General features: G+C 47.8%; 1 protein-coding gene across 2 annotated transcripts in view; it reads right to left on the minus strand.

Annotated features, from left to right (window-relative positions):
• Nucleotides 1–12,673, minus strand: part of PCGF1 (polycomb group ring finger 1) — a 148,596-nt gene that overhangs the window by 69,940 nt on the left and 65,983 nt on the right. For both annotated transcript variants that reach the window (XM_069205785.1, XM_069205787.1), the window contains exon 5: nucleotides 12,292–12,397. In XM_069205785.1, the coding sequence (XP_069061886.1) occupies nucleotides 12,292–12,397 (106 nt within the window). The remainder of the gene's footprint in view (nucleotides 1–12,291; nucleotides 12,398–12,673) is intronic.

A 12,673-nucleotide genomic window follows, 5' to 3' on the forward strand; every position in this document is an offset into this window, starting at 1 on the left:
GGAACGGGGTGGGGAGAGCTCTACTCACTCATCAAACTGAGGGACTGTGAGGGAATGAAGAATGGGGGGGGGGGGCTCTACTCACTCAAACTGAGGGCCTGGAAGGGAATGAAGAATGGAGGTGTGGAGGGCTCTACTCACTCCTTAAACTGAGGGCCTGGGAGAGAATGAGGAATGGTGTTGGGCAGGGCTCTACTCACTCACACTGAGGGCTTGGGAGAGAATGAAGAATGGGGGTGGGAAGGGCTCTACTCACTCAAACTGAGGGCCTGGGAGGGAATGAAGAATGGAGGTGTGGAGGGCTCTACTCACTCCTTAAACTGAGGGCCTGGGAGAGAATGAGGAATGGTGTTGGGCAGGGCTCTACTCACTCACACTGAGGGCTTGGGAGAGAATGAAGAATGGGGGTGGGAAGGGCTCTACTCAAACTGAGGGCTTGTAAGAGAATGAAGGAGGGTGGGGAGGTGAAATCCAAGAATTACTAATAGAAAGGAAGGCCAAGAACACATTTATACAACAACGTCAGGCTGGGGCAAAATATCTGCGCCTACCTGATGAGAGCAAACCCAAGGCAAGAAGAACGACTGAGAGACCCACGTCAGGACCACGGGTGTGCCAAAGACAGGAGCGAGTGAGGCCCATGAACTACAGGCGCTGGAGGGAAGCAAGAAACTGAAGTCCAACGATGAGGAGGGCGAGACCGAAGCCGAGTCAGGGCGAAGGAGTTACCTACACCTAGAAACATGCTCCACAGCTGCTAGATTTAGAACCAAGCCACCCTGCTTTCAGTTTCTACTGAGAAATACAGAGAAATACAGACAGAAAACAGGTCATTTCCCATCTGTAATTATTGTTGAAGTGCGGAGAAATCCAGAAACACCGGCTTCTTCTGAGTGACTCCGTTCTAGGATTAATGAACTTCAGGCCAATAGCTGCACATGGAGGCTGCCGCGGCAGTTAAAACATTGAATGGGATTTGCTTAAATCACCAGATATCTCTATATCCATTTCTGATATGTTATTTCTTTTCTTGTGCATGTGATGTGTTAAAAGTGGCCGCCATCAAAGTCTGAGTTCAAGTTTGGCCCGTGCACAACTGTGGAAATATACGAGTTATTGCCTCATTAGTTCACACGACCCAAAATAAATACCATTCAGATGGATAAATGCAGAAGGAAATGTAAAAAATAAAAATACATATAAGTACATTCCATAAAACCGGGAGTCTAATTTATAATTAAGGAGAGTTCTTTGGGCACGCAGGTGCCACTGTGCGGCCACTAAGGATGCTTGCATTCTCTGGCCCTGACTGCCACGCCCCCAGACCTCTGGGACCACTTCTGCATTCACTAACCTGCACTCACTCTCCGGCGCCTCAGGCCGCCTCCCTTCTACGAACTGAGCTACCTCGACCTGGCAGCAGGTCTACGCTGTTAGATGTATAAACAAGAGAGTTCTTTGGGCACGCAGGTGCCACTGTGCGGCCACTAAGGATGCTTGCATTCCCTGGCCCTGACTGCCACGCCCCCCAGACCTCTTCTGCATTCACTAACCTGCACTCACTCTCCGGCGCCTCAGGCCGCCTCCCTTCTACGAACTGAGCTACCTCGACCTGGCAGCAGGTCTACACTGTTAGATGTATAAACAAGAGAGTTCTTTGGGCACGCAGGTGCCACTGTGCGGCCACTAAGGATGCTTGCATTCCCTGGCCCTGACTGCCACGCCCCCCAGACCTCTTCTGCATTCACTAACCTGCACTCACTCTCCGGCGCCTCAGGCCGCCTCCCTTCTACGAACTGAGCTACCTCGACCTGGCAGCAGGTCTACACTGTTAGATGTATAAACAAGAGAGTTCTTTGGGCACGCAGGTGCCACTGGGCGGCCACTAAGGATGCTTGCATTCCCTGGCCCTGACTGCCACGCCCCCCAGACCTCTCTGGGAGCACTTCTGCATTCACTAACCTGCACTCACTCCCTGGCACCTCAGGCCGCCTCCCTTCTACGAACTGAGCTACCTCGACCTGGCAGCAGGTCTACACTGTTAGATGTATAAACAAGAGAGTTCTTTGGGCACGCAGGTGCCACTGTGCGGCCACTAAGGATGCTTGCATTCCCTGGCCCTGACTGCCACGCCCCCCAGACCTCTTCTGCATTCACTAACCTGCACTCACTCTCCGGCGCCTCAGGCCGCCTCCCTTCTACGAACTGAGCTACCTCGACCTGGCAGCAGGTCTACACTGTTAGATGTATAAACAAGAGAGTTCTTTGGGCACGCAGGTGCCACTGTGCGGCCACTTAGGATGCTTGCATTCCCAGGCCCTGACTGCCACGCCCCCCAGACCTCTCTGGGACCACTTCTGCATTCACTAACCTGCACTCACTCCCTGGCACCTCAGGCCGCCTCCCTTCTACGAACTGAGCTACCTCGACCTGGCAGCAGGTCTACGCTGTTAGATGTATAAACAAGAGAGTTCTTTGGGCACGCAGGTGCCACTGTGCGGCCACTAAGGATGCTTGCGTTCCCTGGTCCTGACTGCCACGCCCCCCAAACCTCTCTGGGACCACTGCTGCATTCACTAACCTGCACTCACTCTCCGGCGCCTCAGGCCGCCTCCCTTCTACGAACTGCCCACTGTTGCACTGAAATGTTACAAACACAGAATGATTGTGACTGAGCATGCCGCAAGGCAGCTGCCTCGGGCTCGCTGCACTGAGCGACGGACGAGGACTGGCGACGCTGGGATCAATAGCAGAAGCAGATTACAGAGCATTTAACACGTATTGATCGGAGCAGCCAGGCCGAGACAGACGTGCGAGCAATGAATAACCGCAGCAGGCAGCAGTCAGTCCTTCCTGGAGGAGCTCTCTCCCCTCCCTCCGGCGGGTCAGACAGCCGGCTTCAGCCATGAATACATGGAGGCTGATAGGCGCTGACAGATATTCACTAATGCGCTTCTGCTGGCGTGAAGGTGTTACATTTGATAAACTGAGCACAGTCTGCCCAGCTCTGATGGAGTTAGAGGCCACTCAGTCACTGAGGCACGTTAGCCCTGTCACCTGGCAGCCTCCGGACCCAGTGCTCCTGCAGGTCAGCGGATGCCAGTCCGACTGCAGGCCTGCCCCCTGGATAACATATCCACACGGATGACAACCCAGAACATCGATTTCAAAAACAGATGCCCACTGCAGTTATCATGGCCATTCAATCCCAAAATGCACCGCTCCTCCCTGCCAACATCCAGCCCTGTATGTGCCAGCCATGCCCTGCAGCAGTGAGGTCTGTTACCCAGGAGATGGGCACTCAGCTCTGCTTCAGCAGCACAATCCTGCCAACAACACAACCCTTATTACAGAGCGGACCCAATCAATCACCAGCGCATGTCTGCAATAAACCACATTAATGCAGCCCAGAATACAATGTCCCAAAGCTCCACCAGTGTCGCCCACACACAGCAAGCCTGCCAGGCACCCACCCTGCTAGTAAAACACATGCTGCCCACTGCACAGCTCCACCAGTGCATCTCACTGAGCTGAAGTCTGCCAGGCACCCACCTCTGCTGATAAAGCCCAGGCCTCCCACTGCACAGCTCCACCAGTGCATCTCACTCAGCTGAAGCCTGCCAGACACCCACCTCTGCTAATAAAGCCCAGGCCTCCCACTGCACAGCTCCACCAGTGCATCTCACTCAGCTGAAGCCTGCCAGACACCCACCTCTGCTAATAAAGCCCAGGCCTCCCACTGCACAGCTCCACCAGTGCATCTCAAGCCTGCCAGGCACCCACCTCTGCTAATAAAGCCCAGGCCTCCCACTGCACAGCTCCACCAGTGCATCTCACTCAGCTGAAGTCTGCCAGGCACCCACCTCTGCTGATAAAGCCCAGGCCTTCCACTGCACAGCTCCACCAGTGCATCTCACTCAGCTGAAGTCTGCCAGGCACCCACCTCTGCTGATAAAGCCCAGGCCTTCCACTGCACAGCTCCACCAGTGCATCTCACTCAGCTAAAGCCTGCCAGACACCCACCTCTGCTAATAAAGCCCACGCCTCCCACTGCACAGCTCCACCAGTGCATCTCACTCAGCTGAAGCCTGCCAGGCACCCACCTCTGCTAATAAAGCCCAGGCCTCCCACTGCACAGCTCCACCAGTGCATCTCACTCAGCTGAAGCCTGCCAGACACCCACCTCTGCTAATAAAGCCCAGGCCTTCCACTGCACAGCTCCACCAGTGCATCTCACTCAGCTGAAGCCTGCCAGGCACCCACCTCTGCTAATAAAGCACAGGCCTTCCACTGCACAGCTCCACCAGTGCATCTCACTCAGCTGAAGCCTGCCAGGCACCCACCTCTGCTAATAAAGCCCAGGCCTTCCACTGCACAGCTCCACCAGTGCATCTCACTCAGCTGAAGTCTGCCAGGCACCCACCTCTGCTAATAAAGCCCAGGCCTTCCACTGCACAGCTCCACCAGTGCATCTCACTCAGCTGAAGCCTGCCAGGCACCCACCTCTGCTAATAAAGCCCAGGCCTTCCACTGCACAGCTCCACCAGTGCATCTCACTCAGCTGAAGTCTGCCAGGCACCCACCTCTGCTAATAAAGCCCAGGCCTTCCACTGCACAGCTCCACCAGTGCATCTCACTCAGCTGAAGCCTGCCAGACACCCACCTCTGCTAATAAAGCCCAGGCCTTCCACTGCACAGCTCCACCAGTGCATCTCACTCAGCTGAAGTCTGCCAGGCACCCACCTCTGCTGATAAAGCCCACGCCACCCACTGCACAGCTCCACCAGTGCATCTCAAGCCTGCCAGGCACCCACCTCTGCTAATAAAGCCCACGCCTCCCACTGCACAGCTCCACCAGTGCATCTCACTCAGCTGAAGCCTGCCAGGCACCCACCTCTGCTAATAAAGCCCAGGCCTTCCACTGCACAGCTCCACCAGTGCACCTCACTCAGCTGAAGCCTGCCAGACACCCACCTCTGCTAATAAAGCCCACGCCTCCCACTGCACAGCTCCACCAGTGCATCTCACTCAGCTGAAGCCTGCCAGACACCCACCTCTGCTAATAAAGCCCAGGCCTCCCACTGCACAGCTCCACCAGTGCACCTCACTCAGCTGAAGCCTGCCAGACACCCACCTCTGCTAATAAAGCCCACGCCTCCCACTGCACAGCTCCACCAGTGCATCTCACTCAGCTGAAGCCTGCCAGACACCCACCTCTGCTAATAAAGCCCACGCCTCCCACTGCACAGCTCCACCAGTGCATCTCACTCAGCTGAAGTCTGCCAGGCACCCACCTCTGCTAATAAAGCCCAGGCCTTCCACTGCACAGCTCCACCAGTGCAGCTCTCTCAGCTGAAGCTTCCAGGCACCCACCTCTGCTAGTAAAGCCCACGCCTCCCACTGCACAGCTCCACCAGTGACCTCCAAAACCCTCTGGTCCTCCTCCTCCATGCCAAGCCTCATAACTCTCCACACACAGCTTCATCAATGCAGCTCACACCGCTCAATGTTGACCTACATTATGTGAGGACCTGTGACAATCTGTTGGTCTAGGCATCTCAATGCTTGGGTAGTCCGGCTGGCTCAATCGCTCTGGTGGACAAGCCTTTGCCCTGAGCTTACATCAGAGCAGGTCAGCCAGCCGTGAAAGAACTCCTTGTGGTGCAAGGAACAGTGCAACATCTCTTAGACGAACAAAACATGAACCGGATCCAATAGCAGCAAACATCAGATAGATATTTACTTGAACCATCTACTAGAACCACCATTTCTTCTGCTAATCAACTCTTCACGGACCCAGAGGTACTGAAAATGGGCCAAGCTACCGCATACTACAAAAACAAGCACTGGAGTCAAGTGTACCATCCAACCACAGGACGGTGACTAACCTCCCACGGCCGGGGAAAAAAAATCAAAAAACCTAGGCTCTTCCCAACTTATCTCCCACGCTTGCTGTCCCTCTCTCAAGGCCCCTTCTGCTTGCCCGGGGGTGGGGGGGCAGGTGGTAGGACCAAGAACGGCTGCAGCCCACTGCAGTGACGCCCTGACACTCTCAACCGTATGCATGGGTGTCTCTGGACTCAGCCCCTAGGATCAGATCATGGACTGCGATGTGCAGTGCAGTCTGATGGGCGAGTGCCCACTCTATCACCTGGCACATCTGTTCGCTGGTGCCCAAACTGCTGCACACATCACAGTTAACATAACAGGCTGGCTGAAGAGCACATCCAGAGTGTTGTCTTGACGCTATAGACTTAAACAAATGTTTATTATTACTTAACTGTATGCCATAGAAGTTATCGACCTCGGAAAGATGAAAGGATAAGTGGAACCATTGGGGTTCAGTACTTTGTATTCTATGTCTGATGCCCACTTGCACCCGAAACCATCTAATGCCGTTTCTCACTGATATTCTGAAAACAAAAGTGCTCAAACAGGTGCCCCCAGGAAAACAGCATCTGACTTGTGATCTTGGCCTCTGAATGCACAGCAAATGTTCTGAGATGAGAACAAGGTTTACAGGCCTATTTACAGAGACGTAGTATCCCACTGAGCTATGCACATGAAATACTGTTCTGTAATCTGCATAGTACACATTTTGGCGTGCATGTAGATATGTCTAAACCTATAACAAAAGAGTGCAAGTGTGCACTGTCTAAATAAATGTGAAACAAAATACTAGCTGCAGCGTCTTCTTTTGCGATAAAAATAAATGTGGATAAATACAGACAAAATGACCAGAAAATAAATGAACAAATTCCTATAGGACACTGATGAGCCAAACAGATTAAGGTTTCTTGAATGGAGAGGGGGATGGCTTGTGTGGGGGGGGGGGGGGGGGGGGGCATGGGGAGCAGGTTTTGAGGGGGTTGGTAATTACTCCAGAACCTCTCCACAGCAACCCCTGTTGCATAGATAATTCATTTCTAACATCTCAGTAATTCAGGCCTTCAGAACTTACTCCTTGTCTGGATTTCCCCTCACCCTCAAGCAACGTGGTAATCTCCTGCAAAATTGTATCACCAACCACTAAATCCTTCCACTCATCTTCACTTATGGTACCATCCTTGACCCCACAAACATTATAAACATCCAAATCCCACACATCATCCTCGTGCTTCACATCCACATGTTTCCAACGAAACTAAACGTGAAAGACAATCCGCCACTCTATTCTCTGCTCCTAGGATACATTCACAGGGGTGTGGAATTTATTAAAATATCTACTTGTCCAGGGGACAGGTTGCTTCTCAAATGTACTTGTCCTGTAAAAAGATCTACTTGTCCCTTTGGTGCCATGTAGTGTGGCGACAAATTATGGCAGCAATTAATAGCCTCTCTGATTATGCCAGGGCTACTACCATAGTAGGGCTTGAATACTTGGAGTTTCAATCCCTACTGTAGCAATTTCCTTATTTTGCCACCTTTCTGCAGATCTGCATACTGGGGCTGGAGGAAGCAGTAAGCAATAGTTTCAGGGCTGGAATGCCTTTGAGTCTGCAAACCTACTAACCTGCATGTTTTAAAGATTTTTACCAGCTTCTCTCTAATATTTTCCCATAATAAGAAAGGTTGGACATTTACTCCTGACAATGGCAGAATTAGAACTTCTTCCAGGGTTGGGAAGAAAGTGGCTGGAGGGAAAATGAACTTGCAAATGCTCAATAGATTTTCACATGAGCAAATCTACACATCGTATTTACCCATGCTAAAATACAGTTCACAAATATTTTATAGGGGTACGACATATACCATGGGTGCACTTTTGTGACTTTCTTTAAGAATTTGGGGCCACATGTAGGTAGGTTCAGATTTGTGACCTGCAAATTGCGAGTCGCAAATCCGAATGTAGGATGGTGTCCTTGACACCATGTGTGATTCGCAAGGGCTTCGCAAATGCCCACCTCATGAATAATCATGAGGTGGGTTGCAATTTGCGACCCCCTCGCGAATGGTGGCCTGCTGGAGACAGCAGACCACCATGTCTGTGACTGCTTTTCAATAAAGCAGTTTTTTTTGTTTGTTTTGTAATGCAGCCCGTTTTCCTTAAAGGAAAACGAGATGCATAACAAAAATGAAACGGACCACTGCCTGCTCTGAAAAAATGTTTACAGTGACATTCACAATGGGGAAGGGGTTCCATGGGGATCCCTTCCCTTTTGCGAAAGTGTTAGCAACCATTTGAAATGGGTGCAAACTGCGATTGGTTTGCGCCCGCGTTCGCGGTCACAAAACAATCCTACATTGCACTGCGAGTTGCAATTAGGAAGGGAACACCCCTTACTAATTGCGAGTCGCAAACCCGTTTTGTGATTCGGTAACCAGGTTACTGAATCGCAAAACTGGGTTTGTGCATCGCAATGTGCTTTTTGCATGTCGCAAACAGCGAAAGTCGCTGTTTGCGACATGCAAAAAACTACCTAAATGTGGGTCTTGGTCCCTAATTAGGTCTGGTGTTAACAAAGACATTTTGTTTTTATGAAACTTCTATTTCTCTCCCTTTCGGCTGGCTTTACTGTGAGTGATCACATTCTGCTCTTCCACAAGGAGCATATTGCCACACAAAGTAGTTTTGTTCAGTGTCAGGAACTACAGTGGCAATCAGTGACGTAACGAAACTGGAGGGTGCCCCTTTGCAAAGAACATGGAGGAGCCCCCTCTCCAGACTCACTCAGGGCAGGTACTGTGCTGACGGGGCCCCCTGGAGGGCGGCTGCAGGGCCTTTGTTATGCCGCTGGTGGCAACGTGTGCTTTAAGAGTTCAAAAACTTTTTGGGGGGGTTTTTCCAATGTTTGTTACAATGTTGAGGGCCTGGTAGCTCCCACAACAATAAAGTGTTACAAAAGCCATGTCAAAACAAGACACGCATTGATGAAACTAAAAGACTTATAAAAATATGTTAGATCAGTTGGCTTTGTCAGTGTTTGTTTATTTTCATGCTTCCCATAATCGTGTTGAAAATGGTTACACTGATTTTCCATTAGAAATATTTTTGGGAAATACTAGCATGCATCAACACATTTTACTAAATGACACTTCATTTGCATATAATCAGAGAGCATTCTGGGAGCATTATGCTTAGCCTAAACTTTTCAAACATGTGTGTACACATTTTTTTTTTTGTTGTACTGGAACCAACGTCAGTAGTGAAGTGTGACCTTAAAACATTTATTTACAGCACTCACCCTAATAATGAAGGCTTTCAAATAATGAACCATAAATACAAGTTCGAACAGCATTATCTTTTGGAAACACATTACCTCAACTGCAGAGAATTCCACTCTCTGTTAACAGGCAGCCAAAGGGTTTGTGCTGCAGGGGGTTGGGCCTACTTGTCCCAAGGACAAAGTAAACATAAAAACTTGTTGCCCTTGACCCCAAACAAGATGTCCCGGGCGTCGGGCGATAGGAATTCCACATCCCTGAAAAGTCAAACTCTTGCAAAGAGATCACCCACCTACAAATTCTGCTACATATGGCATCCAAGCTATCCTGCAAAAAACATCCTTAAGCGGCTTGTGATCTTTCTTCGCAACAAACTCGTTCCCGCAGACATTTTTTCAGTTTTCTTATGACCCAGATTATACATAAAGCTTCTCTTGCAATAACCAAGTATCTCATCAAGCATCTGGAACTGAACTTCTCATTACTGCCTTGTCCCTGCTTTAATACCACACCTAGCCTCTTGGAACAGGCATCCATAACCAAGATGGATGTTTCAGTAGTGTTAAAGCTTTGTAGCAAAATAGTGCTTGACAAAGCATCCTTTATGTCTTGAAATTCCAAAGTAAACTGCGGTGACCACATAAAAGATGCCCCCTTTTTCAAAAACGTCCTCAAGTTTCATGTACGACTCTCAAAACTGGGAACACATTTGCTTTAATATTCCCCCATTCCTAAGAATTTAAACAAGTCATCTCTGGTTTCAGCTATGGGCAACTTTTCAATTTTCTTTACCAAATGGTGATTAGGCTTCACAACCTTACGAGTCAATCTGTCACCCAGATAAAAAAAAAAATATATATCTTGGTGGTTGAGCTTAGACTTGGCTTCTTTCTGCATGAGACCCCTTTCCCGACATTTGTATAATACAGATTTAAAATGATGGTCATGTTCCTCCTGTGTTGCCCCATAAACAAGCACATCATCTTGATAGATTTTCACCCTAGAAATGCCAACCAACACATCTTCCATGGCCCGCAGAAAAGCAGAAGCTGCAGATATCAGCCCAAACGTCATTCTTGTGAATTTAAACTCACCAAAAGGAACGATAAACAAGGTTAAATCCATTAAATTACTATCCAACCTAATCTGGTGATAGGTGGACCTTAGAGCCAAAGTGAAAAACACCATCACACCCTCCAACTGAGCTAACATATCCGTAAAAGCATACCTAACCACTACCACTGACTTATTCAAACCTTTCAGATCCACACATAGCCTTACATCCCCTGAAGCTTTGTGAGCATGCACAACCGGGGCTACCCACTCAGTAGCATCCACCTCTTCAATTATTCCATCCTCTAACTTTTCGATCTCTTCTGCCACTGCCTCTCCCAAAGCAAAGGGTACACCTCTTGTACCTTACAAGCACCTGGGGTAACATTCTCCTTCAATACAGTTCTGTGTGAGTAATCAGATAAACAAACTAACATCACAAAATACATCAGAAAACTCCTGATGCAACGATATAACCATAGCATCATCATTCTCCCTCTTGAGCAGACTCAAAAGAATCAGACACTGTTTCTTTCAACACAATAGGAGGGTCACTGTTTGGGTCTAAACATCTGATTTAAGTTAACTGGTGGAACTAGCTAATTATACTAGCTCCCTAACAGGATACATAAATCTTCCCTGCCATGATCCGATTCTTATACTCAGATGAAATATCCAACCAGTTTTATCAGTTGCCCAGCACAGGCTAATGACTGTATGTCTGGTTTAAACATTTTGACCTTATTTAAGAGATTCTACTCATAAAACTCCCTGGGAACCAAAGGAATTTTTGTACTGGTTGTACTGGAATCAAATAACATCTTCACCTTGAATCCACTGACAATGACAAAGTCAACAGGACCTTTCTTTCTCTGATGGCCTACCAGAGGACCAATCTCTCCATCCTGAAGACTATCACTCACAATCAAACACCACCTCTTTCACTTTTTTCATCGTATTCTGAGATTTACAATACTTACCATAACAACCATTCTTATCACACACTCTACATTTGGGGTCCAAGCAGGACAAGTCTTTTTTCCTAAATGATCTGCAGCCCCACACCAGAAACAGTTTCCCATCATTTTTTTGTTTGTTTTGCACCTCAGAACTCTTGTCCTTGTTAATGGTACGTATCACTTTTCAAACATAAACAACCATTTTCTCTTTTTACAACATCCACACATGCAAGGAAATGTTCAATTTTCTATACTATAAGCAAGACTTCATCTAGTCTGGGGTCAACTTTCTGTCACAATTCATCTCTGACCTTTTCTATATTTCATCCTAGCATGAATCCTGGTCGCTAATGTGATAAAGATGAATACCCATTTTTATTTCCAAAGTCTTTACTGAAGATTCTCTGTTACAAACGTCTCAGCCACCATATCACTCCGCACACCAACTGACCTCTCTCCCCACTTCACTCATAACATTCTTGGAATCTTACATTATACCCTTCTAAGTAGAAGGTTCTACCAACAATATAATACATTAAGAAACCACACACCTGTGTTTGGAGAGTTTCCAAGTCTGCATATAATAGAAAAATAAAAAAAAACACTTAACTGGTTCCATTTAGCAACAATCATCATCTAACAAGGTAATGAAATGGTACACAGATTGCCAATACAGCCAGCCATCTTCCCATCACAATCCACACACAGCTAAAAGGAATCCATGTTATTTCCCATAGGCATCTGCAAATTTATTATTGAGAAATCATAAAAAAGGGTAAACCACATATGCACAAAGTTACAAGAATTTGCACAAAATTAGATTTTTGTGAAGTATAAAAATGAAGTACTGTCCAAATGTGTGAAAACCTGCACTGAAGGAACATTGGAAAAAAAGATGAAATGCCTTGCTTTGTGCAAAACAATCTAGAATTTCTCAGTGGGTAAAGTCAATAAGCTCCTCTGGGTCCAAGCTGGTGACAAAGGACTAATCCAAGAAAAGAATCAGATAAGGATCCCATGTTGGAGAAGCACATGTGCCATTATTCCCAAACAGTCAATGTCAAAAATACAAATACAAGTTAATATACATTATTACCAAGCCACCATCACTAACCTCTGTTTCTCCAAACATAGGGAGATATGCTCGTCATATCTGTAGTAATGTGCTTTGGAATGGTCGAATGTGGTGTAGGGCAATCCGGTGCAATCTGCCACAGATTCTGGGAGGACAGAAACAAAAGAACAACTTTCAACAGAGAGAAACAGGTGAACAGGTTAAAGTCTCTGTTAGGAATGAGAGGGAGTGTCTGGTTATAAAAAACATATAGAGAGACAGCATGGAACCCTTAATGTACAGGTATGGGCATCACTAACATAATGTAGAAGAATGGAATGTTATTAGAAAAGCTAAGAACTATCACCTAATAGAGTTCAGGTATTCCTGCAAAAACAGGCATGGGCAATCATATAACAAAATATACAGGCTAAACCCGGAA

The sequence above is a fragment of the Pleurodeles waltl genome, chromosome 1_1, assembly GCF_031143425.1.
Source record: "Pleurodeles waltl isolate 20211129_DDA chromosome 1_1, aPleWal1.hap1.20221129, whole genome shotgun sequence".
NCBI classification, from domain to species: Eukaryota; Metazoa; Chordata; class Amphibia; order Caudata; family Salamandridae; genus Pleurodeles; species Pleurodeles waltl.